Below are 23591 nucleotides of genomic sequence, written 5' to 3' on the forward strand. Positions count from 1 at the left end.
AGAACCTGGAGAAGCAGGAGAACCTGGAGAAGCAGGAGAACCTGGAGAATGTGGAGAACCTGGAGAAAGTCCACAGCCTTTTCTTCCTGCAAAGGCAAGAATGCTAACCATTCAATCAATCACACTTTACAGAGCACTTTCCAGAGTTAGCTCACAGTGCCTAACAGGAAACAACCCTAAGTCCATATTCTTAAGTTAGCTGTAGGTGACTGGACTTGAGATGTTTCACCTCTCATCCAAGAGGCTTCTTCAGTTCTCCAAAAGAACTTAACTCAAGCTTAGTCCAGTCGCCTACAGCTAACTGCAGACGTTGACGTGTTGGAGAACCTTCACCAACATGTCGGAATGGATTCCCTCTGCCACAACTGCGGGACTATGAGTGTAGGACACTTGCAGGTTAGAGGAACCATCTAACGACCCGCTCACACCTCGTCTCAGGCGAAAACCAACAACCTGAACCTGGGAGGGGTGAACTGAAGAAGCCTCTTGGATGAGAGGTGGAACGTCTTCAACTCAACTCAAGCCAAGTCCATTCGCCTACAGGAAACTACTGAAGAAGAACAGAAGTTGACCACTGCCACGATGACTGAGAACTTTCACAGATGACCTTCTACCCTGTTCCAAAGACATAGGAGGCCTCTCCAAATGTTCTAGTTCTAACTTTACAAAAATAATTACCTGAAGACCTGAGGGTTCTTGAGGCGTCACACCTTTAAAGACCAACCCTACACCGTCTTCATCGTCTGCAGCAGGTGCAAAATGCAGCAGTTCGTCTTCTGACCACATCACAGACACTGTGTCCTCCCTCCAACAGCGGCTTCCTCCTGGTCCAGGATTGATTTTAAGATTCTGTTCCTTGTTTTTAAACGGACCGGCCTCAATTCATTTAAACGTGATTTGATCCGTCTCCAAAGCCGTGCCGGAGAAACGAGATCCTCGGAGCAGCTGCTAATGAACAAGGTATAATAAAGCAGAGGTGATGGAGCCTTTTCAGTGGCCGACACACGATTCATCAGCCACGTAAGATTATAATAATATATTTTTTTTTTTTTTTTCAAAGAACATGCACTGTTTAATTAAGGAATCCGAGCCCCCTGGAGACCCCACTGTGTTACACACACTGTCGACTATGAGTTCACTTCCCGACGGACTCGCGTTAGCAGCTCCTTTCAAGAAGGTTTCACCTGGATCTGACGCGTTTTAATGAATTACTTCTCCCCAAAAATATACCCACTCTGTGCCTAACCGTGTGGATCTGACCTATTTCCCCACGAGGCAGCGACTTTATCGATTTACAATATGTTTACCGCGTGTTTGAGGAAACAGACCCCGGCCTCCTAATTTAGCAGGATATAGATCACAGCGCTGGTTTTGCGGGCGTCGGCGCGGTCGCATGTTAATTTGATCGTTCGCACTCGACCGAGCGAGACGGCGCCTCGCGGGAGATCTTAACAAGGGGGCGGCCATTTTCCCCGCTAATTGAGAAAATGCCCATGTACGTGTCCTTGAGCAAGGCGTTTAACCCCCGCAAGGCCACCAGCAGATGGGTCAATGACTGCACACACGGCTGTGGAAATGAATCCAAGCAACGAGAAAGAGAAGGATAACACACACACACACACACACACACACACACACACACACACACACATACACAGTCACACACACAAGTGGTGTTCAGTCGCTGGCAGCCATTCGGTGCATTATTCAGCCTAAAAGCTTGTTAGGCAGCACTTACAACACAACGTAGTAATGAAAGATTGATGTGGGGAAAAAAAACTGTTAAGTTAGCTGGAGTTATGTAAAGCAATAAAGCAGACAGAATGGAAGAGGGTGGTTTTTAAATAAAGGACACAAACGAGACACTGGACGAGCAAAGAGCGAAAAGAAAGAGTGAGTGACAGAGAAAAATGATTGGTAAGAGACGGAGAATCGCTGAGAAACTGAGGAGCTGGAAACGACAGCGAGCAGAGAAGCAGAGAGAGTGTGTGAGAGAGAGAGAGAGGGAGAGAGAGAGAGAGTGATGTCAGATGAATTAATGAAGTTCTCCCTGAGGCACAAGCTAACTTCTCCAGATGAGACACAAGTTACAACCTCTCCACACCAAACGCAAGTCAGCAGAACTCTGCAGCCAGATATTAGCAGCAGCAGCAATGAGCTGCACTCACAACAACACAATACCACACACACCAGAGTGATACCACACACACGACTGATATAACACAAACCAGACTGATATAACACAACATTTGAGAGTGACACTACTCACACCAGGTGTATATGACACACACCACAGTAATACAACACAGAGTGATGACCAGAGTGATACGACACGCACAAGACTAATACAACACAGTACACACACGACCGATATGACACATACGACTGATACAACACACACTAGACTCATATGACACACACAAGACTGATATAACACACACACGACTAATACGACACACACACAAGACTGATACGACACACACAAGACTGATACGACACACACACGACCAATATGACACACACAAGACTGATATAACACAAATGAGAGTGATACGACACACACACGACTGATACGACACACACACGACCGAGATGACACCAGACTAATACGACACACACACACAACTATTATGACGCACACCAGCACAAACCAGGCCACGATGTGTATTTAAGTGTATTTCAGAAGTCCAGCTCTAGTTGAACTAACACAATAACTGTTGTTCAGCAACAGCAAACAGCAGCAGCTACAGCAGCAGCACACACACACACACACACACACACACACACACACACACACACACACACACACACACACACACACACACACACACACACACACACACACACACACACACACACACACACACACACACACACACTAAAGCAGAGCAACAACACGTAATGCAGCATTTTTCCATGTATTTCCCTGAGGAGCGAAGGACTCGGGACAAAAAGTGAGCAGAAAACTCTGGAATATTGGACTTCCATTCATCAGGAGGACAGAGACACAGACTCCAAACCAACGCTGCTGTAGCTGCAGGCGAGCGTGCAGATGTGTTATTATTGTAAGGTCATTTATAATAAATCATTAGCTTTTCACAGCCACAATCCTCTAGATCCAGGAAAGGACTTTCTTTGCTAATGCAGCATTTGTAAACTGGAATATAAAGTTATTGGATCACATTTGCAAATGATGCAGGTGATTTTCAATTGGCTACCTTTAAAAGCAGCAAGACCATATTATTATTCATATGAATCTTGATTTTATGAAATTACATCATATATGACAACATTTTGATAATTATTGAAAACAAACTTTGCACATATAGGAAAGTACCATAACTGCATCAATACAACAAACATATTTGTGCTGACACATCGTTTTGATGAAAACACAAAGAGGTGAGTATTTTAGTGAGCTGAATATTGTTTTTAGTTAAATAACATATATATAATATATAGAAAATATATAGAAAATTAGTAAAATAAAAGTTTGAAAAAGTTACACACCTATGTTTTCCGAAATCCCTATGTTCCCTAAGTATTTTAATTATTTTTTTTATTTATTATTTTTTAATTCCAAGTGCATGCAACATGGATATAATGTTAATGTAATGGAGCTCCAGAGTGTGGGGCGGGAGGTGGTGGTCGTAATCCCCGCTCTGGGGCTCCAGGGTGGTGGGTAGGAGGTGGTGGTAGTCGTCCCCGCTCTGGGGCTCCAGAGGGGCATGGAGTGTTGTGAAAATTGAGAAAATAGAATAATGAAAATAATGTAAAACAGTTAATATTAATGTCAATAGTGTTAAAAATGTGTAAAAAGGTGAAAAAAGTATTAAAGTGAAGCTCCAGGAGGGGGTGCGTGTGGTGCTCGTTGTATCCGCTCTGGGACTCCAGGGCGGCGGGGAGGTGGTGCTCGGCGTCCCCCACTGTGGAGCTCCAGAGGGGCACGGAGTTTTGTGAAAATTAAGAAAATAGAATAATGAAAATAATGTCAAACTGTTAATATTAATTTCAATAGTTTTAAAAAGGTGTAAAGAAGGTGAAAAAAAGTAAAGTGAAGCTGCAGGAGGGGGTGCCTGTGGTGCTCGTTGTATCCGCTCTCGGGCTCCAGGGCGTCGGGGAGGTGGTGCTCGGCGTCCCCTGTTGTGGAGCTCCAGGGATTTTAGAACATAGGGCTGTCCCCGTTTGAAAACATGGAGTTTGATTCTCGGTCAAAACTTAAGTGACATCGCTGCGACAAATTTACGTCAATTATCACAGTTATTGTTTGTCATTATTTTGTGTATCGCTGTATGAGCTCCGCCGTGTGTTTATAACAAAAGTCAGAGGAAATGAAGTGTGTGTCATCTCATTGATCCACTCACACACACACACACACACACACACACACACACACACACACACACACACACACACACACACACACACACACACACACACAGCTGCCCTGTGAAGAAGACAAAGTGGGAGGTATATTGTAGTGGACTGAACCACTGACCCTCTTGTTGAGCTAATGAGCTTTTATTGACTTCAGCACCTGAAGCTGCTGCTGTAACTTATCACCGTTAGCGCCTCGCTCCCCTAACGCACGGCACACAGGGGAGAGAACACACACACACACACATATGCAGGGATAAGCAAACACACATAATATCTGTTTGCGTGTCAGTGTTTGTGTGTAAAGATCCCAGGAGACGTCAGAACACACAAAAAAAGACACAACTTCAGTGCCGTGTGTGTGAACCACCTCCTGGGATTATTTCACATTTACAGCGTTTCAAAGCTGTGCGGTGCTTAACTTTTTAAAGGCGCAGCAACAATTAAGTGTGTACAAACGTTCACTAGCGCCTCCCGCACCAAAGCGACAGGAGTTTCAGTGATAAAACGTCGCCTGTGAAGAAAACTCTCTAAATTTATTTCACGTTATCCGTCTAATCCCATGGTTCTCAAAGTGTGGTGTGTGTACCACCAGTGGTACGCGAGCGTCCTTTGGTTGTAACTTGGAAGAAATTCAGAAATACTGTTTATACTAGAGATTATTTTTGTAACAGATTAATCTGAATGAATCTCGAATAATTCGATTAATCGTTTGGGCCCAAAAATTTCAGAAAACTTTTTAAAAAACACACCACAAATCAAAATAATTCAGTTGTAATGATTTCTTTGTGATGTGGAGCAAAGAAATGAAGCAAATATTCACATTTGAGAAGCTAAAACGATCAGAAATCTCATTTAAATTTAAATTTTAAATCGATTAATTGTTTCAGCTCTAGTTTATACTGTAAGTACACTCTTAGAAATAAAAGTGCTCAGTAGAACCATATAAGGTTCTTCGGCTTGTCCTCATAGGAGAACCCTTTTTGGATCCAGGTAGAACCCTTTTGGAGGGTTCCACCAAGAACCCTTTTAAAACCCTTTATTCAGCAAAGGGGTTTTAAAGGGTTCTCTGGATCAAAATGGTTCTTACTGGAACCATTAGTGTTACCAAGAACCCTTGAAAAACCTTTTCTTTGGTAAAGAGTTTTCCAGAAGTAAATGGTTCCAGGTAGAACCTCAGCCCTTGTAGAAGAACCCTTTTGGAACCCTTATTTCTAAGAGTGTAAGTAAGTTAGAGTCAACATTATCACTCACTCCCTCTTAACCCTAGAACACCAGTGCTGGGTGGTTTTCACCCGAGCAAATATATCTATGTGATTTTCATGAAAACCAAGTTTTCATCTTCATTTTTATTTTTTTATTTTTTAGAAAAAAAAATTTGTTCCCAAATTCTTAATTTTCCAGTAATTTTGGAGCATTTTCATATGGTCCCCTCATGATGCTTTTCTTTCATTTTGTTAGACATGACACCATTTAAAATAAAAGAACGCTACTCAAATTTGTCATGTATTGTCATGTTTTGATATAATATATCAAATTAAAAATCTAAAATTATTTTGATGACAAGTACTTTTTATTGGGTGTATTTATTATCTCGGGTAAAAATCACCCGGTGTTAGTGATGGTGTTTTGAATTTGAGCGATAGTGTGCTAGGGTTAATCTAATGTCACTACACCAGGGCAAATTATCTTATTGGGAATAAATCTGCCTCGTGTGAAAAGTCGCTGTAGACTTTGTATTTTAACTTTTTCTCTGGTGCTACTTGGTGTAAAAAGTTCGAATCACTTAACTCTACTGGTCTCTGTTCGTCTCAATAACCGTGCAAAAAGTTCAACCTCAACTAGCTTCAACAACAAGCACAACAGTGAGCGTCGACACTCTCTGCTCCCAAGTCCTCCTGTGTTTATGTTCCTCGTGCCAATAAGCGAGCCTGCATGTGTCTTCATGCCTGTTTGTAAATGTGTTGACCGACCGTCTCCTCCTGACCAGCTCGCTCTAACCCTCCCCGGGGGACTCGTTTGCCTGCTCGCCTGTTTCCCCCACTGTAAGACTGCTCTTCAACAACTATTCTGAGTCAAGTCAAACGTTGTACCTGCTCACTGTCAGTGTCCTCTGTGCTGCCTTCAGCACAACCAGGAGCAGGGCCGGCTCAAGCCTCTATGGGGGACCCCCCCATCTCCCACCACCTGAATGTAGTAACCTTTTTTGGCCACATTCTTACATATGGCACTTATATTGTTGTTGTATTATATTATTATACATATTGGTATCGTCCCATAATGCTAAAAATCACAATTGTGTTGTTAACAGCTTCATGGTTTAAAGCAGAGGTGTCAAACAGGCGGCCCGTGGGCCACCAATCCATTACATGTGGCCCACCACTTAATATCATGTGAAAACATGACCCACCAACAACGTCACCTTCTTTGAAACATAACATGTTTGCTAGCAATGTTTTCACAACATGCGGTCATACATTAATTATCACACTATTCCATTTTATTCAATTACATAAATAATAGTGCCGGGGCACGTTAGCGGCGTCAACGTTAACGCATGACGCGTTTCCATGACGACTGACCGGAAAAAGACGTGTGTGTGACGTCATGTTTACGTGACTCCAGATTGTTAAAACGATCTCTAAAGTAACGCTAAACTTTAAAAACAGAGGCACACATACGCAGTACACAGGTACGCTGGTTATTTGTTAGCGCTGCTCTTTTCCTTTAATAAACAGGCCGCTCCAGTTCAACTGTAGGCGCGCTTACGGCGCTAAAGAAGCTATAGCAGCTAATGGAGCTAACTGGAAAACGGTGCCTGGACTCTGGTGCCGTGGCACGTAAACATGGCGTCACGCGTGCCTTTTTCCGGGTTAGTCGTCATGGAAACGCGCAGTTTGTTAGCGTTGACGCCGTTAGCACGTTAGCGTGCCCAGCCCTAATGAATAAGCTTGTTTGGTGTTTTAAAATTACAGTTGGCCACATTATTTGTTCACGTAATTTTAAATAAATGTCTATATATATTAATACATTCAGTTTACATTATAAATATGTTTTTAATTGTGAAGTACACATCATTCCATATCAAAATAATCGACAGCAAAATCACAAACATTTCCTGTTGCGATTCTTCAAAACTCCATCCTCCCTATTTTCCTTTACGCGTCACCTTAAAAGTGACATTTGTACGTTAAAACTATAAAGATCTTTAGTGAGGACTTACAGAGGACGCGGCCACATGGGGGCGCTCTAATGTGACAAAAACTAGTCAAGGTAATAGTAACTAAATAGCAACTAATACTAAAGTGATAACGCCCAGTTTTCTATTGTTGTGACTGAATCTTGGAGAAAAAAAAGCACTTTTCATGATAAAATGAAAGTGAATTCTGAGATGTTGTTGTTGCTCTTTAGCTCTGAACCTTCACTTTCTATTCCCCGTAGACCACTGTGCACACACACACACACACACACAAATACATAAACAGGAAGATGTAATCCTATAGAGAGGAAAAATAACAAACACCGTTAGCATACATGATATGGAAATCCTACTCCCGCTGCTTCTTCTTCGTATCCCTGGGGCTGCAGCTCCGTGCTGTGCATTGTTATGTATCCTGTGTGTGTGTGTGTGTGTGTGTGTGTGTGTGTGTGTGTGTGTGTGTGTGTGTGTGTGTGTGTGTGTGTGTGTGTGCGTGTGTGTGTGTGTGTGTTCACACAAATTACTACACAAGTATTAAACGTTTCGCAGAAGGTTGATGTGTTTGTGTTAGATGCTGCTGCTCACGGCGAGGACGACAAAATAAAACAGTGGTTCTGGGACGGGTATTTTTTTTTAGTATCACTGCGCTCATGAAGTAACGACATTATCACCGACGTTAAAACACGCCGGTGTAAATAAGTCGAGCTAAGTCGGCTGCAGAATTTTCACAGGAAGCAGATTTATTCCTCACATAAACTCACATTAAATTAAGATGGAGTGAGAAATAAAGTGACTTTTTTTTCCACCAGAGGAAGCTCACGTAGCACATGATGCACTTTCTGCATAAAAAGTCAAGAGCAAAGGGTGAACTCTTAATGATGCACTTTCTGCATAAAAAGTCAAGAGCAAAGGGTGAACTCTTAAAAGTTGAGATGCTTTTAAGTTTATTTCCGGAGAAACGGAGAGTTTCCCCCGTTGCCTTTGTCCTCGTCCATCTTCTCACTCGTGTCTGGTTTACCTTGACTGTCTTGTTTCTTGTTTCTAAAGGGAGTCGAGTTGGAGCTGTAATTTATGTTGTATTTTCTAAACCTCAAAAATCTTTAAAAGCCTCAGCTCTGCAGCCACAGACCTCAGCTTTGTCCAACGCAAACACACAAAAACCTGACTCACACACACACACTGTCGGTGCATGTTGATTTGAATTCTCTTACTTCACATCCTCACAGGTTCATCAGTGGAGGAAGTGCTGCCAACAGGTGGCGCTATGCCCTTGACTTAGTTTTCATGTGCTGTTGATTTCTGACCGAGTCTTTTGTCTCACATATGAAGTTTTGCGCAGTTCGGTCAATGTACAGCAAAGTTACAGGCCACTTCCTGTTAGGAAAACGCCACCTAAATTCAAAATGACTGACTTCCTGTTGGGTGGAGTCCACAACACAACCCTCAACACAACACAATACAACTCAACTCAACCACAACACAACTCAACTCAACTCAGCACAATCACAACTCAGCACAACCACAACCACAACTCAACTCAACTCAACACAACACAACTCAACTCAACGCAACACAGCTCAGCTCAGCTCAACACAACAAAACACAACCATCAACTCAACACAATACAACACAACCACGACTCAACTCAACTCAACCACAACTCAACACAACACAACTCAGCTCAGCTCAACACAACCACAGCACAACTCAACACAACTCAACTCCACACAGCTCAACACAACACAACCATCAACTCAACACAATACAACACAACTCAACTCAAACAACTCAGCACAACCAACCACAACTCAACACGACTCAACTCAACACAGCTCAACACAACACAACCATCAACACAATACAACACAACCACAACACAACCACAACACAACTCACCTCAACCACAACACAGCACAACTTAACACAACTCAAAACAACTCAGCTCAACACAACCACAACACAACTCAACGACAACACAACTCAACTCAACCACAACTCAGCACAACCACAACAACACAAGTCAACACAACACATCTCAACACAACACAACACAACCACAACACAACTCAGCACAACCACAACAACACAACACAGCACAACTTAACACAACTCAACACAACTCTACTCCTTCCATCCTTCCGATCTGTCTTTCTCTGCATCATTTATATGCTTTTATTGTGACGTGCACATCGTTCCATAGCAAAACATGCGCTTTTACTTTGAAATTCAGTGAAATATCATCATGAATATCTTAATTGTGATAGAATAACTGATAGTTTTTCTGCTCTTTGACCTGCAGGTCATTAGAGTTTGAGGTCTCTGATGTAGAGATTGTTGGTCGACGGCGAGGGTAACGTCCACCGTAAAATGGAACGAACCATTTTACTGGCTCTTTTTTTCCCCCTTTTATTTAACAGCATTGCGGTGATAATTGTGTCTGCACATCACAGACACGGTGAGAACGTCATCCATCTGAAGAGGGAGGCTGGACATTTATTACTATAACAGGCTTAATCGCATTTTCTGCCCATTTAGAGCGACGGCAGATTACATTTTGACTGAGTACGACGGCGCACACACACACACACACGCTAACACACACACTTCCCCGTCTACGCCGCTAATGGCCACATCAAAGCTGTCTTCCCATTAACCTGTGAGGGAAACAAATTCCCACCTCATTTGTCTTTAAAAAGAGGACGAAGGCAGTGTTTTTGTGTGTTTGTGTCTCTGTCTCTGTCTCTGAGGACGCTGGAGTTTGGAGAGCTTTTCTTTTCTCGAGGTGTCTTGTGTGTTGGATTCAGACCATGTTAAATGAAATAGTCCAGAGTCTCTGGTCAGTGATCCATGATGGCCTGGTCTTCTCCTGACAGCGCTTGATGATAAATACATGGTCCTGATCAGTCTCTGTGTCTCTGTGTCTCTGTGTCTCTGTGTCTCTGTGTCTCCTTCGTCTGTCTCTGTCTCTGTGTCCACTCACCTCCTCTTCCCTCTTGGATTGTGTTCCTGTAAACTTCATTGCACTTAAACATCTCTCTCTGACTCACTTTTAGACTGAAAGTCAACACTGGCTGTGTGTGTGTGTGTGTGAAGCTGGTATTCCTTATGTTGTGGGGACATTTACACACACATTACAGGGACTTGTCTTCCTTACGGGGACAAAAAAACAAACATTTTAAGGTGAAGATGTGTTTTAAAGTAGTAAAGGACAAGTAAAGGACAGTGACTCCTGACTATACCCATATATATACGTGTGTGTGCGTGCGTGCGTGTGTAAAGATACAGCATGATTAATTCGGATGTGTGTGTGTGTGTGTGTGTGTGTGTGTGTATGAATATTCATGCTCAGTGTAGTTTGGGGATAGAGGGAAAAGAGTCATGCTCCACAAGTACTTCATTACTGGGTCTGTGTGTGTATGTGTGCGTGTGCGTGTGCGTGTGCGTGTGCGTGTGCGTGTGCGTGTGTGTGTGTGTCACATATGCTGGTTTTGCATTCTTTGTGTGGACACTCGCAGACATAATGCACTAACCTTAACCATCACAACTGATGCTGCTTTTCCAATACAGTTCGAACCCTAACCCTAAAAACAGCCCTTTAATGATGCAAGGACAAGCAAAATGTCCTCACTTTTACTAAAATGTCCTCACTTTGTCAAAATGTCCTCACTTTTACTAAAATGTCCTCGCTTTGTCAAAATGTCCTCACTTTGCCAAAAATGTCCTCGCTTTTGCCGGAATGTCCTAATTTTTACCAAAATGTCCTCCCTTTGCCAAAATGTCCACACTTTTACCAAAAAGTCCACACTTTTACCAAAAAGGCCTCACTTTGTCAAAATGTCCTCTCTATGGTTTATTTGATTCTTGGTCCCCACAAAGGCACAAATACAAGAACACACAGACTGTTTCAATGGTCTTAATCCAGCTCTATACGGTCAGTGTGTTTGCTGGAGTCACTGTGTTTGTTGGAGTCTGTGTTTGTTGGAGTCTGTGTTTGTTGGAGTCACTTTGTTTGTTGGAGTCACTTTGTTTGTTGGAGTCTCTGTGTTTACTGGAGTCACTGTCACTGTGTTTGTTGGAGTCACTTTGTTTGTTGGAGTCACTGTGTTTGCTGGAATCACTGTGTTTGCTGGAGTCACTGTGTTTAAGTCGTCTTCCCACTGTACATTTCCCAGAGCTCATGGACTATAAATAGCATGTGTTGGTTATCGATTGGAAAGAGGAGCTGAGATTATTGGGAGACACAGAGACAGATGGAGAGTAAACGTGACCACAGTGTCCTCCATCGTCACAGTGGACATAAGATGATGACAGAGATAACACAGATGATGATGATGAGCCTCCAGCAGATGGACACTGGTCAACATCCTGTTCATATGGACATTTACTGTGACTCTGTCTCACATTTGACTTCCTCTGATTTAAAGACACGTAAAACAACAAGGAAGGGAGAATGGATGGAAGGAAAGAAGGAAGGACACAAATAGGAGGCAATGAAGGAAGGAATAAAGATAGAAAGGAAGGAAGATGGATGGAAGATACAGAAAGGAAGCAAGGAAGGACACACAAATAGGAGGCAATGGAGGAAGACAGATGGAAGACAAAGGAAGGAATGAAAGGAAAGTAGTAAGGACATACAAATAGGAGGCAATGAAGGAAGGAAGGGTGGACAGAAGGAAGACAGAAAGGAAGGAAGGAAAGGAGAGAAGGAAGGACATACAAATAGGAGGCAATGAAGGAAGGAAGATAGAAAGGAAGGAAGGACATACAAATAGAAAGGAAAGATAGAAGGAAAAAATATGAAGGAAGGAAGAAAAGAAGGATGGATGGATGGAAGGAAGGAAGATAGAAGGTAAGGAAGACAGATAAGGAAGGAAGGAAATAAGGACAAATGAAATGGAAAGGAAAGGAATGATGGAAAGGAAGATAGAAAGGAAAGATAGGAGGCAAAGAAGGAAGGAAGAAAAGGAGGAATGGAGGTAAGGAAGCACTGAACGTAAAATAAAGTAAATTCACCTTTTTTTAAACTCAAATATGAGACGACTTCACTGAGGCGTATAAAGTTAAACAAGTGTAACGTTAACATTCAAACACTAGAAACTAAATAACTCTGATTTGACGTCTTCATCAAATAATAAATAATAAAATAATAACGTGCTTTTACTACTTTTCTTTAAAAAACTCATGGACAACAATAATAATATTTATATTTATATTTTTGCATTAAAAAATAAAATATCATGTTAAAGAGCGTCTTCATACTGATGTGTTCACTGTGACAGAAACATATAAAAATAACATAAAAAAGTGACCTTCTAAAGTCTCACAGTTCAACAAAGACATTTGTCCTTCACTGAGGACGTGAAGACATGTCTCCACTGTCCTCTGGGTCTCTTAGCGTCGTGCTTTTATTTTGTTAATCATGAATAAAAACCTTGAAATGTGCTGCGCTTTGATTTGAAACATTAGACGGCAGGACCTTCACCGTCAGATTTATCAATATTTGTGAATCCCTAATGAGAGCGAAGGGACGTCGGAAGAGAGGAGGAGAGGAGGAGAGGAGGAGGAGAGGAGGAGAGGAGAGGAGAGGAGGAGAGGAGGAGAGGAGGAGGGGAGAGGAGAGGAGCAGAGGAGGAGGAGAGGAGAGGAGAGATTAGAGACGCATTTAAAGATGAAAAAAGAGACTGGAAGGAGGGATCACAGAGGAGGAGGAGGTGATTTAAGAGATGAGAAGTGAGTGAAATGAGGATGTTTGCTGGAAGGAGAGAAGGAAGGAAGTGGGGATGAAGGAGGGAGGAAGGAAAGAAGGAAGGAAGGAGAGGGTAGAGAAAAGTGTGTGTGATCTTTGTGAGTTTGAAAAAAGAGGAGGAGGAAGGAGAAGCATGAGCAGTTTTCCTTGAGACTTTAAAATCGGTTTTAATGAGGAATCTTCCACTTCATGTGTCTGTGCTGCAGTTTTTTAAAATATAAAATAAAATATATTTATATATATATATATATTTTTTTTTTTAAAAAACACTGCAGTGAGCCCACTGAGACGAGGGTTAGGAGGGAAGTGTTTCCTGAGGAGGAGAACAATTAAAATCCAAATATAATCTCCCTGCTCTCGCCCATGGACTGCTTTTAATGGGATTATCAGGGATGATGACGCAGAGAGCAGAGGACAGGAGTCCAGGGGGACACCTACCTGTCTCTGTCCCTCCTAAATACATGTTAAAAGTCCAGTTTTAGTCAGACTAAGACAATAATTCAGTTTCCTTAATGTCATGTAAACATAAGTCTGACTAAAATCGAGCTGTTGTCTTAGTCTGACTAACATAGAGCTTCATAGTCCGATTTTAGTCAGACTAAGACAAGGCTATTCAGTCAGCCAGTGGGCCGGTCAACCCCTGTACTACTATTTTGTGTTGCATGTACAGTAAACAGATACAAATAGATATAAAATGTTATAAATTATTTAGCACTTCTTTATCGCTAGTTTTGAGCTAAAAAGGTAAGTAACAAAATCACCAACATTCAAGTACAATTTGCGTTAAAATTTGAATTAAAATAAATATTCAGAATTATTAATAAACCTGATTTGAAAACATCTCATTTTGCTGTTTAGACTGGTTTAGACCACTGGTCAGGACAATGTGGGCGTGGCAGATAGCGCTCTGATTGACGGCGCCTCCTCCTCCTCTTCTAGTGCTGTGCAATAGTTTAATGCGCATTAACGGATGACACGTTTCCATGACGACTGACCGGAAAAACACACAAATTACTTCATGTTTATGTGCCGCGACACCGGAGTCCAGGCGCTGTTTACCAGTTAGCTCCGTTAGCTGCGTTAGCTCCTTTTAGCGGCGGATAACGCGCCTACAGACGAACTGGAGCGGTCTGCTTATTAAACGAAAAGCGCAGCGCTAACAAATTACAATAGCGTACCTGTGTACTGCGTATGTGTGCCTCTGTTTTTAAAGTTTAGCGTTTAACTTTAGAGACACTTTTTAACAATGGGAGTCACGTAAACTTGACATCACACGCGTCTTTCTCCGGTCAGTCGTCATGGAAACGCATGCGTTAACGTTGACGCCGTTAACGGCCGCTCTCAATAATATTACTAATACTAATATTTTTACATGTTAAATACATAAGACCATAAATTACATAGTTAGAAGACTTTTGTGGATTTGGGTTTCCAAATGCTTTAAACACCGAGTGTGACCCTGACGTCGCGTTAGCACAAGCGCACTTTGCGTTGCCGTAGTTAGGCTACAGTTTGTGCTATCGGGAAAAATCCAACTGTGTCTGGAAGCAGAGGAGTTTGCACATCAAAGCTAGCGTTGGTGGTTATTACGGTAATTGCACTCGCACTGTTTCAGGAAACCAGCTTTGGAAGAACGCCTTATTGACCTCCAGCAAGGAGGTGTACGTGGTCGTCTGAGTTTGTTTGTTTGTCTGTTAGTTAGCAACATAACTCGAAAAGTCTCCGACGGATTTGGATGAAATTTTCAGGAAATGTCCGCAATGGGACCAGGAACAACTGGTTCAATTTCGGGCATTGACGCTATCACTATTTTTATCCTTTTTTTTTTTTTTTTTTTTTAACCTGTCCTGTCCAGTACCTTGGGCATGCACTATGGTTGACTGCATGTCTGTTGGTGTTGAACAGATTTTGCTGTTTGCAGGGCGAGTGATTACAGCGCTGTAATGCCCGTCCTGCTATTTATGTTTTTATTTATTAGGTTGTGTGGGAGGACCGGGCCAGACAGGGGGGGTGGGGGTGAGGGTGGGTAGACAGACAAGGGAGGTGTGAGAGAGATGGGGAGAAAGAGGGAGAGATAAGAGAGGGGGAGGGAGGGAGGGAGGGAGGGAGGGAGGGAGAGAGGGAGGGAAAGAGAGACACTTGATAGAAATTAGTAGCATAACACACTAAGGCAGTAATGACAACATTACAACATTAATAACACTGATATGCATTTGTATTACAGTACCATTAGAATTTGTTAACAACCACATATAGATAAGGTGATCTTGTCTATAACGGTTGTATCAGTTTATATTGGTTCTATCATGAACCAGAGTTTGTCTGTGTGTGTATCTGTATGTCTGTGTATTCGCGCATCCATATATATGTATGTGCGGAGGTTGTCACTTGGTGTGGTCGGGAATCGGTGGTGAAACCGTGTCGCCGCCCCCAGCCCCCCGGAAGGAGACCGGCGGTAACCCAGGCACACGGGGCGTCCACCAGCCCCCCGGGCCCGGAGATACCCGCCACCGCCCGACCCAGGGCCAGCCGCGAGTCCACCCCGCACAGGACCAGGGCAGGGCGCCGCAGATCCGGCGCCCCCCACGCGCAGAGCACGCCCCGAGGGGGCAGGAGACGACGGCACCACGAGCACAGACCAGCCCACCACACGCCGAGGCAGGTCCTGAGGCCCCAGGTCCCCACACCCGGGACCCACCCGGGCCCCCAGGGCAGCCCAGCCCATCACCAGGGACAGTAGAGCCTCCCCCAGAACGCCCCCCCAGGAGGCAGGCCGGAGCCCGCCACAGCTATCCCCAACGCCTACCCCGGAGCCAACCACACGACTTCCCCCCCAGAGGGGAGCCGGCAGAGGCTCATGTAGGGATCCCAGCCGGGGGCCCCCAAGGAACAGGAGGCAGCAGGGTCCCGGATCAGCCCCGGGCAAGCCCCCTCACGCAGGTATGGGTCAGAGGCCGTAAGACCTGTCACAGCGGACCCCACGCCCACCCGGGAACAGGGACCCACCGTCCACCCAGGGCAGGGCGCCCAAAGTCAGCCCCCGCCGAGCGACCAGCCCGTCGCCCACCATCACCCTTCCCAGGAGTCATGGAGAGCCACGGCCAGGTCCCCCGGGGCTCCCCCCGACAGACCGACAGCCGACCCAACTACCCGCCGCAGCCGCCAGCGCCCCGGAGCTCCACAACCGCCCCCCAGCCCAAACCACCGACCCCAGCCCAGCCGGGAGGCGGGCGGGACACAGGTACCCGGGAGGCCCCCCCCACCCATCCCCCACCCCCCCCCACCAGGATGTGGTGTGGTGTGTATGTATGTGTGCTGTGGGATGTGTGTATGGCGGATGTTGGTATCTAGTATGCTTTAAAAATGTGGGGGGGAGGATGAGGTGACAACACCCCGCTGCTTGCTGACAGCGGGGTAGTCGATATGCCCCACCCCACCCCCAGGCCCTAGTGTCTAATATGCCATAAAATATTGGGGGAGAGCGGAGACCCCTGGAGGGGAAGATGTGGGATAGGCCCACTACTTGGTGGGCCCGCCCCCCAACCCCCCCAATGGTCTTCCTGTATCTCCCCCAATACCCTAGTTGTGTGTGTGAGAGTGATATACCAGATCTGGTGGGGGAGCACGGAGGGCAGGCAAGGTTGGCCACCCGGGCCGGCTGCTAGCTTCCTGACTAGCAGACCGTGTATCCCCGCCCACCCAGCCCCCCAGCCCAGCAGAGGCCAGTACGCTCAGACCGGGGCGACGCCGCAGCTCTCCACAGGCACCACCGGTGCGGCAGGGCCAGGTCCGCCCCCGCTCCCCCGGGGGGGGAAGCCAACAGTGAGCGCCGCACCCTGGACGCCGGCAGGACCCGTAGCCAGGTCAGCACGGCATCCGCCATGACAGTCCAGGCCCCCGCCCCACCCACCGCTCGGAGACAGCCCAGGCCGGGCCAGGCCCCCCCCCCCCCCAGTCCCCGGGACCCCCCATGCCAGGAAGCCCACCCGCCTCTACCACCTTACCCGCCCAGGGGAAAAGAGACGCGTCAGTCCACCCCAGGGCAACGCCGGGGCGCCGCAGCGAGCGCCCCCCCCACCTCACTGGGGAGCAATTCCAGCGGGGCCCCCCCGCCACCTGCAGGGGCCAAGCCCACCCATAGGGGCCCAGCGAGCCCCAGCATACGAAGGCCTAGGGCCCCCCCCCCACCCACGACGCAGGACAGTCCAGCCCACACCCGCAGCCCCGCCGGCCCCAACCCCCCCCCAGCGCCCCCCGCGCGAGGGCGGCAGCCGCCCAGCCACCCCCCCCCCCAGTCCCCACGGGCCAGGCCCACAGCCACCGAGAGACAGCCGGAAAGCGGGACCACCAGACGCCAAAGGCCACCAAACAGCCCCAGTACCCCGGACCCCCGGCCCCCACCCCAGGAGGCCGGCCAGCATACTTATTGTTTGTTTGTTTTTCCAGTTTAAGAGGATTGTTTTCTTGGCGATGCTTAGGCTAGTAATTAGCATGCGTTCTTTTCCTGTTTCTATATTTATTTGACTTAAATCTCCCAGTATACACAGTGCAGGAGAAGGTGGTATAGTGTGGTCTAGGCATGCTGATAGGTCCTCACATATCTAATACCAGAATGTATGTACAGGTGTGCACATCCATATAGCATGCATGTAATTATCGGCTTTGTCTTCATTACAGTTTAAGCAGGTGTTTGATTGTGAATACCCCATTCTGAACATTCTTTGTCCTGTGTAGTGTATTCTGTGTAGAACTTTGTATTGTATGAGTTGTAAGTCTGGGGTTTTAATCATTTTAAACATGTTAGCTGATATTTGTCTCCAAAAAGTTTCGTCTGGGCTGATGCCTAGGTCTGTTTCCCATTTTTTAGTTGGTAAGGAGATTATTGTGTCATTTTCTGTCAGTAGAGCATACGTTTTTGATAATCTTCTGGGAGATGTGAGGTTTAGAAATTGATTTATTATTGGAGGTAGTTCTAGTTCCCATTTACTAGTTCTAAACCTTGTTCTAATTACAGATTTAATTTGCAGGTACTCGAGAAACTTACTACTGTGGAGGTTATATTGCTCCATCAGGTTCTGGAACGGGATGAATGTATTATGTTCGAGTATTTGTTCCAGGTGCCTTATTCCTTTTTCGTGCAATGTTGAGAAGTTTAACATAACTTTATTTCGCAGGATGTCAGGATTGTTCCAGATTGGGGTAAGTTTACAGGGTATATGTGAGGACTTAGTGATTTTAATAAATTCCCACCAGGCTGAGAGGGAGCTACTTATAGTTATGCTTTTAAAACATTGGTGCTGTTTAATGGTTGTACTGATGAAAGGTAGATCACAGATTTGGATATCTTTGTATTTTTTTATTTTTATCCTTACTTCGTAGGCACTATGCTGCCTTGGCGGAGGTCTGCGCTCTCCGAGTGCTTTTCTAGTTCAGTTAATGATTTCTTTGTCAAACGGATTGTTAAAAAATCCGAAAATTGCTTCAATGATTGACAAAAAAAGCACTCAAATCGATTGTAAGAATAGTTGAGTTAATCACTCTCCCTCTCAGTATTTAATGTGTTGCTGCCTGAGTGTGTGTACAGCCAGAGGCATTTTACTACATTTACATACTCTGAACGTGTTTTTTATCAAACGTATCTGAAAAAAAAATAGAGAAAAACAAGTAAAATACAGGATTTGGATGGCATGGGGGGAGAGGACATGCTGCTATGCTGGATTAAGCTTTGATACAGTTAATAATCCTGCAGCAACAGCAAATGAAACGACTTCCTAATTAGGTTGTAACCAAAGAACAAAAAGGTCATGTTAAATGGATGAGTTAAGAAAACCCAACAACGACAGAGTCTCAGTCGTGTGAATGAACACTGTCTCAGTGTCTCTGAGTGTCCCAGTGTCACGGCTGACACTTCATCATCATCTTCATCATCTTATTCATCATCATCATCATCAATCACCACAAAGTAACAAACGTCCGTGAGGAAGGTCTTTAGAGCTCAGTGAGCTGTAATTACACACACAATTATCTCACACTGAAGACACATTTAACAAGTCGCAGACGTTAAATATTCATGAAGCAGCAATTACAGTCTCGAGTCCAGAGGAACGATCCAGTCGGACCGACTGACCGCCTCAGAACCAGCAGCGACTGAGACGCGAGCGTGCGGTTCTCAACGCGTGGCGCGTTGGACCACCAGTGTTACGCAAGCTTCGACTGGTGGAGGAAAATCAGAAATCTTGTTTCTACCGTTAATATCAGGATATGTGAGGGAGAGTTTTTAGAATCTATGTCCTGCGATGTTTTGTGCGTTCCAGTTGTAGTCGGGAGTCGGAATTTCAAAGTTGAGGGGGCGTGTCTTCGAGAACGCACCAAAAAATGTAGACACAAAGTTTCCAAGTCTGAGCAACTTCACAAACACCACAATTAAACCGGTTTTGAGACCAATTTACCACTGCGGAACCTTTGACGTCTAAATTTTGTCGGAAAGTCAAGGGGCGTGTCTTCAACTGGAATGCACAGTGTTTTTCAAAGTGGTTTAACCTCAAACAGCGACAATTTAGAAGAACCCAAATGATCTGCAATTTTGGTATGTTCCAGATGTAGTCAGAAGTCAAAGTCGGATTCCCAACTTGGAAACGCCCCCCTCAACTTTGAAATTCCGACTTCCGATCGACACTTTTGGCTCATTCCGGTTGAGGGTGCGTTTCTTCAACTGGAACGCACCAAAAAGTGTAGATCGTTTGGTGTTTCTCCAAGTGGTTGAACCTCAGACAGCAACACTTTAGAACAACCCAAACTATCGACAATTTTGGTACGCTCCAGATGAAGTCAGACGTCAGAGTTTCCAAGTCTGGGGAACTTCACAAACTCTTATTTATTATTGTCTTATTTGTTTCACATTAAACGGGTAATTAAACACATACTGTTAATTTTTTGATCACCGTCTTGGTGCGCTCCAGTTGAAGAAAGAAACATCCCCCCAAACTTGGGAAATTCTGACTCCCTACTACAACCGGAACAGTGGTTCTCCACCATTAACCCACTGTAAATCTCCCTCTTCTTCAGCCAGGTAATCTCTTCCTACTAAATTAAAGGACTCTTTACTTTAGAGCATCAATATTTGACCCGTACATACCCCGGTTAATACAGAAGAACAGTATTCCTGATTTTACCACCAGAGGACGCTCACGTACCACTGGTGGTCCACGCACCACAGTTTGAGAACCGTGGACGTAGAGTGTTTTCAATGAGATACTTTTGCATTAACGTTTTCTCGGCTGGAATGTCGTCAAACGTGGAGGTGACGTCACTGCTCCCAGTTCCCACATCCGACATACGGTAAATGGAACGCAACCACGCACAGAATCAAACGCCCAGAATATGATAATGATATAGAACAAGCTCCGTCAATCAGTCGATCAATCAGAGGGATAGACAGAGGACAGAGGACAGAGAGGAGAGCTGAGCTGATCCCTGGAGACGCTGCTGCTGCTGCTGCTGCTGCTGCTGCTGAGGACGTGGACAGATGTGCTTCATTCATCATTCATCTCCATCAGTGGGACTTTTTTTATATATATTTTTATTTTTATTCTCCCTCCCTCCTCTCTTTTCTTTTCCTCTACTGTGTCAAACTCTCCAGGGAATCCTGTCCCATCTATTCCCTCATCATCATCGTTCTGGCATCTGCAGCAGCTCATCATGATGATGATGATGATGATGATGATGTGGTCGTAAACCTTATTTTAAAGTATAATGTATAGTAATAGTATCACAGTTCATTTAAATAAAGGGACATTATTAACTGTGACGGACAGAGGCTGTGGCAGCAAAGAAGACAGCGTGAATGATGTCACAGTGATGTCATCACGGTTGTTTAAGCTCCCAGAGTTTGTCTCAGTCCTCGAATCAATCAGTCAAACTTTATTGGTGAAGCAGTTTCTGTACGCGTCATAAAAACGTGGTGGAGTTTATGACACAGAGACACACACACACACACACACACACACACACACACACACACACACACACACACACACACACACACACACACACACACACACACACACACACACACAGGTTCTCCTCAGGACACTAACTCCCATTCATTTGTACAGCCCAAACAAAGAGTTATCCCTAACCTTAACTAACTATAACCACAGTTCAAATCTTATGGAGTCCTAAACTTAACTAGTCCTTCAGTAATGAGGTTCTGCCTCATCAGGGACCAGGTTCTAAGGTCAGTAATTATTAGAACCTGACCCCAGGTTCTAAGGTCAGTTATTATGTCAGAAAAATGTCCTAAAGAGGTAATAAATACAAATAAACACACATTCTCATGACACTGCGTTGATTTCTATTAATTTCAACAGACTGAATGCATCTTACTTTGTCACTAACTTTAATATAGAAAAAGAAGGAAATCATATTTATTGTCGTTATACAGCCGACAGATGGGCCAACACGCAACAACTCCACACAGAAAAGGTCCCAGACCGACCTGGGAATCAAACCCCACACCTTGTTGCAGCGAGGCAACAGAGCTAACCGCTGCTCACCACTGTGCTAAAGAAGAAGTACGGAGCCCCCGAAGTGATATGAGAAAAAAAATAAAAATTAAAAAAAAAATAATAATTATTAAAAATGTTCGAGGTCTCGAGTTTCCAAAAAATGATGAAAAAAAAATTCAATTTTTTTTGGAAAGTCGAGATCTCGAGTTTAAAAAAATTATCTTCAAAATTATTATTTCTTTTTTCATATATTTTTTGAAACTTTTGAAATTTCAATTTCTTTTTTTTTTTTTCGCCATTTTTTTTTCTCTTGTCACTTCGGGGGCTCCGTAAAGAAGTGATCATTCATGAGAGAAAATAACAACTCTTTTCAACAAGACTTCCTCAATAAATCATGATAAAATAATAATCATGATGATGATGGGCTGTCAAGTTGCTTTCTGGGAAATGTAGTATTCAGTGGTTTGAGAGCGTCTCTCACACACTTGGGATTTAAAGAAGAAAAAAAAGACTGTTTTTGACCTTTCAGTCATTCACTCATTCACTCATTCATTGATATGAGCGCTCAGATTCCACGTGAATCTGCCGCTGCTGCACTTTTTGTGCTGCGTGGAAGAGGAGAGTCTGCGTGATTCTCAGCTCCAGCTGTTCCACAGCAGCTGTTTCTCAGTGTGTGTGTGTGTGTGTGTGTTCCCAGAGGTGGAGACAGGATGGTTACGCATGCACACACGCGAACACACACACGCGCTCTCACACACTCAAACTCACACTCACACACACACACACACACACACACACACACACACACACACAAGGTCATGTCATTCTTATTCTAGTATCTAGTAATATCGAGTCACGGATGCAGTGAGTGGGAAGCACATGTTCCGTGGGTGGATGCTGATGCTGCTTCTGCTGCTGCATGGATGAAGATGATGATGATGGTGGGGGAACACGCGGGACCTGCCCTCCCTAAATTAACCGCGCACAGACTATGCAACAGATTATCACCCCCCGCAGCATCTGATAATCAGATTAACACCACGACACTGTGGGGTTAGAAGCTCCTGACATGAAGAACATGAAGAGCCGCTTTTACGCACCGGTTACGCACGCGCGTCACTCGCAGCGCACACACCGCATTGGGGAAGTTCCGGCGCGTTTCTCACACAGGTTTATCCACTCATTCATTCACTTATTCACTCATTCATTTAGTCCAGTACTTACTCAGAAGCAGAGCAACAGGCACGAAGAGGAGACGCGCACAGTTGAGCAGAGACGCCATGGTGACCCGACACAACTTGTCCTTGGACCTCGCGGAGTTTCAGTTCTGGTGCCGGGATTTTTGCCCTCCTCCTCCTAAGTTTGTTTTTCTCCTCTTTTCTTCGCCTCAAATGATGCGGTTCGGGTTTTTTGTATTATTATTATTTCTCTACTCCTCCAAAGTCCCGCTCCTGGAAGAGTCTCCCTCCTCCTCCTGTCCTTGTTGGTGCAGCTCTGTACTCCGGCGTTCAAGCATCCACAGTGCGCTCCCCCCTGCGCTGGAGGGAGGGAGGAGGAGGAGGAGGAGGAGGAGGGCGCGTCCGTGCCGTGGAGAAGGAGGAGGAGGAGAATGAAGGTGTGCAGTCCTACATCAGATCTGTGTGGTCAGAAAAAGTGCATTGTCTCTTATTTCATTCACTGATATGATCATTTAAATATGAGCTGGAAGTTTTCAAACAATAACAACAACCAGGAGGAGGAGGAGGAGGAGGAGGTGAGTAAT

The 23591-nt window shown here is 44.8% G+C and overlaps 1 protein-coding gene across 1 annotated transcript in view; it reads right to left on the reverse strand.

Moving 5' to 3' along the window:
- Positions 1-23111, reverse strand: part of nrn1la (neuritin 1-like a) — a gene marked incomplete at both ends in the record, with an annotated part of 87886 nt that extends 64775 nt beyond the window's left edge. Inside the window, one exon of the mRNA XM_083893195.1 lies at positions 23054-23111. Coding sequence (XP_083749321.1) covers positions 23054-23111 — 58 coding nt within the window. The remainder of the gene's footprint in view (positions 1-23053) is intronic.
- Between the last annotated feature and the right edge of the window lie 480 nt (positions 23112-23591).

The sequence above is a fragment of the Microchirus variegatus genome (assembly GCF_963457635.1).
Source record: "Microchirus variegatus genome assembly, chromosome: 8".
NCBI lineage: Eukaryota > Metazoa > Chordata > Actinopteri > Pleuronectiformes > Soleidae > Microchirus > Microchirus variegatus.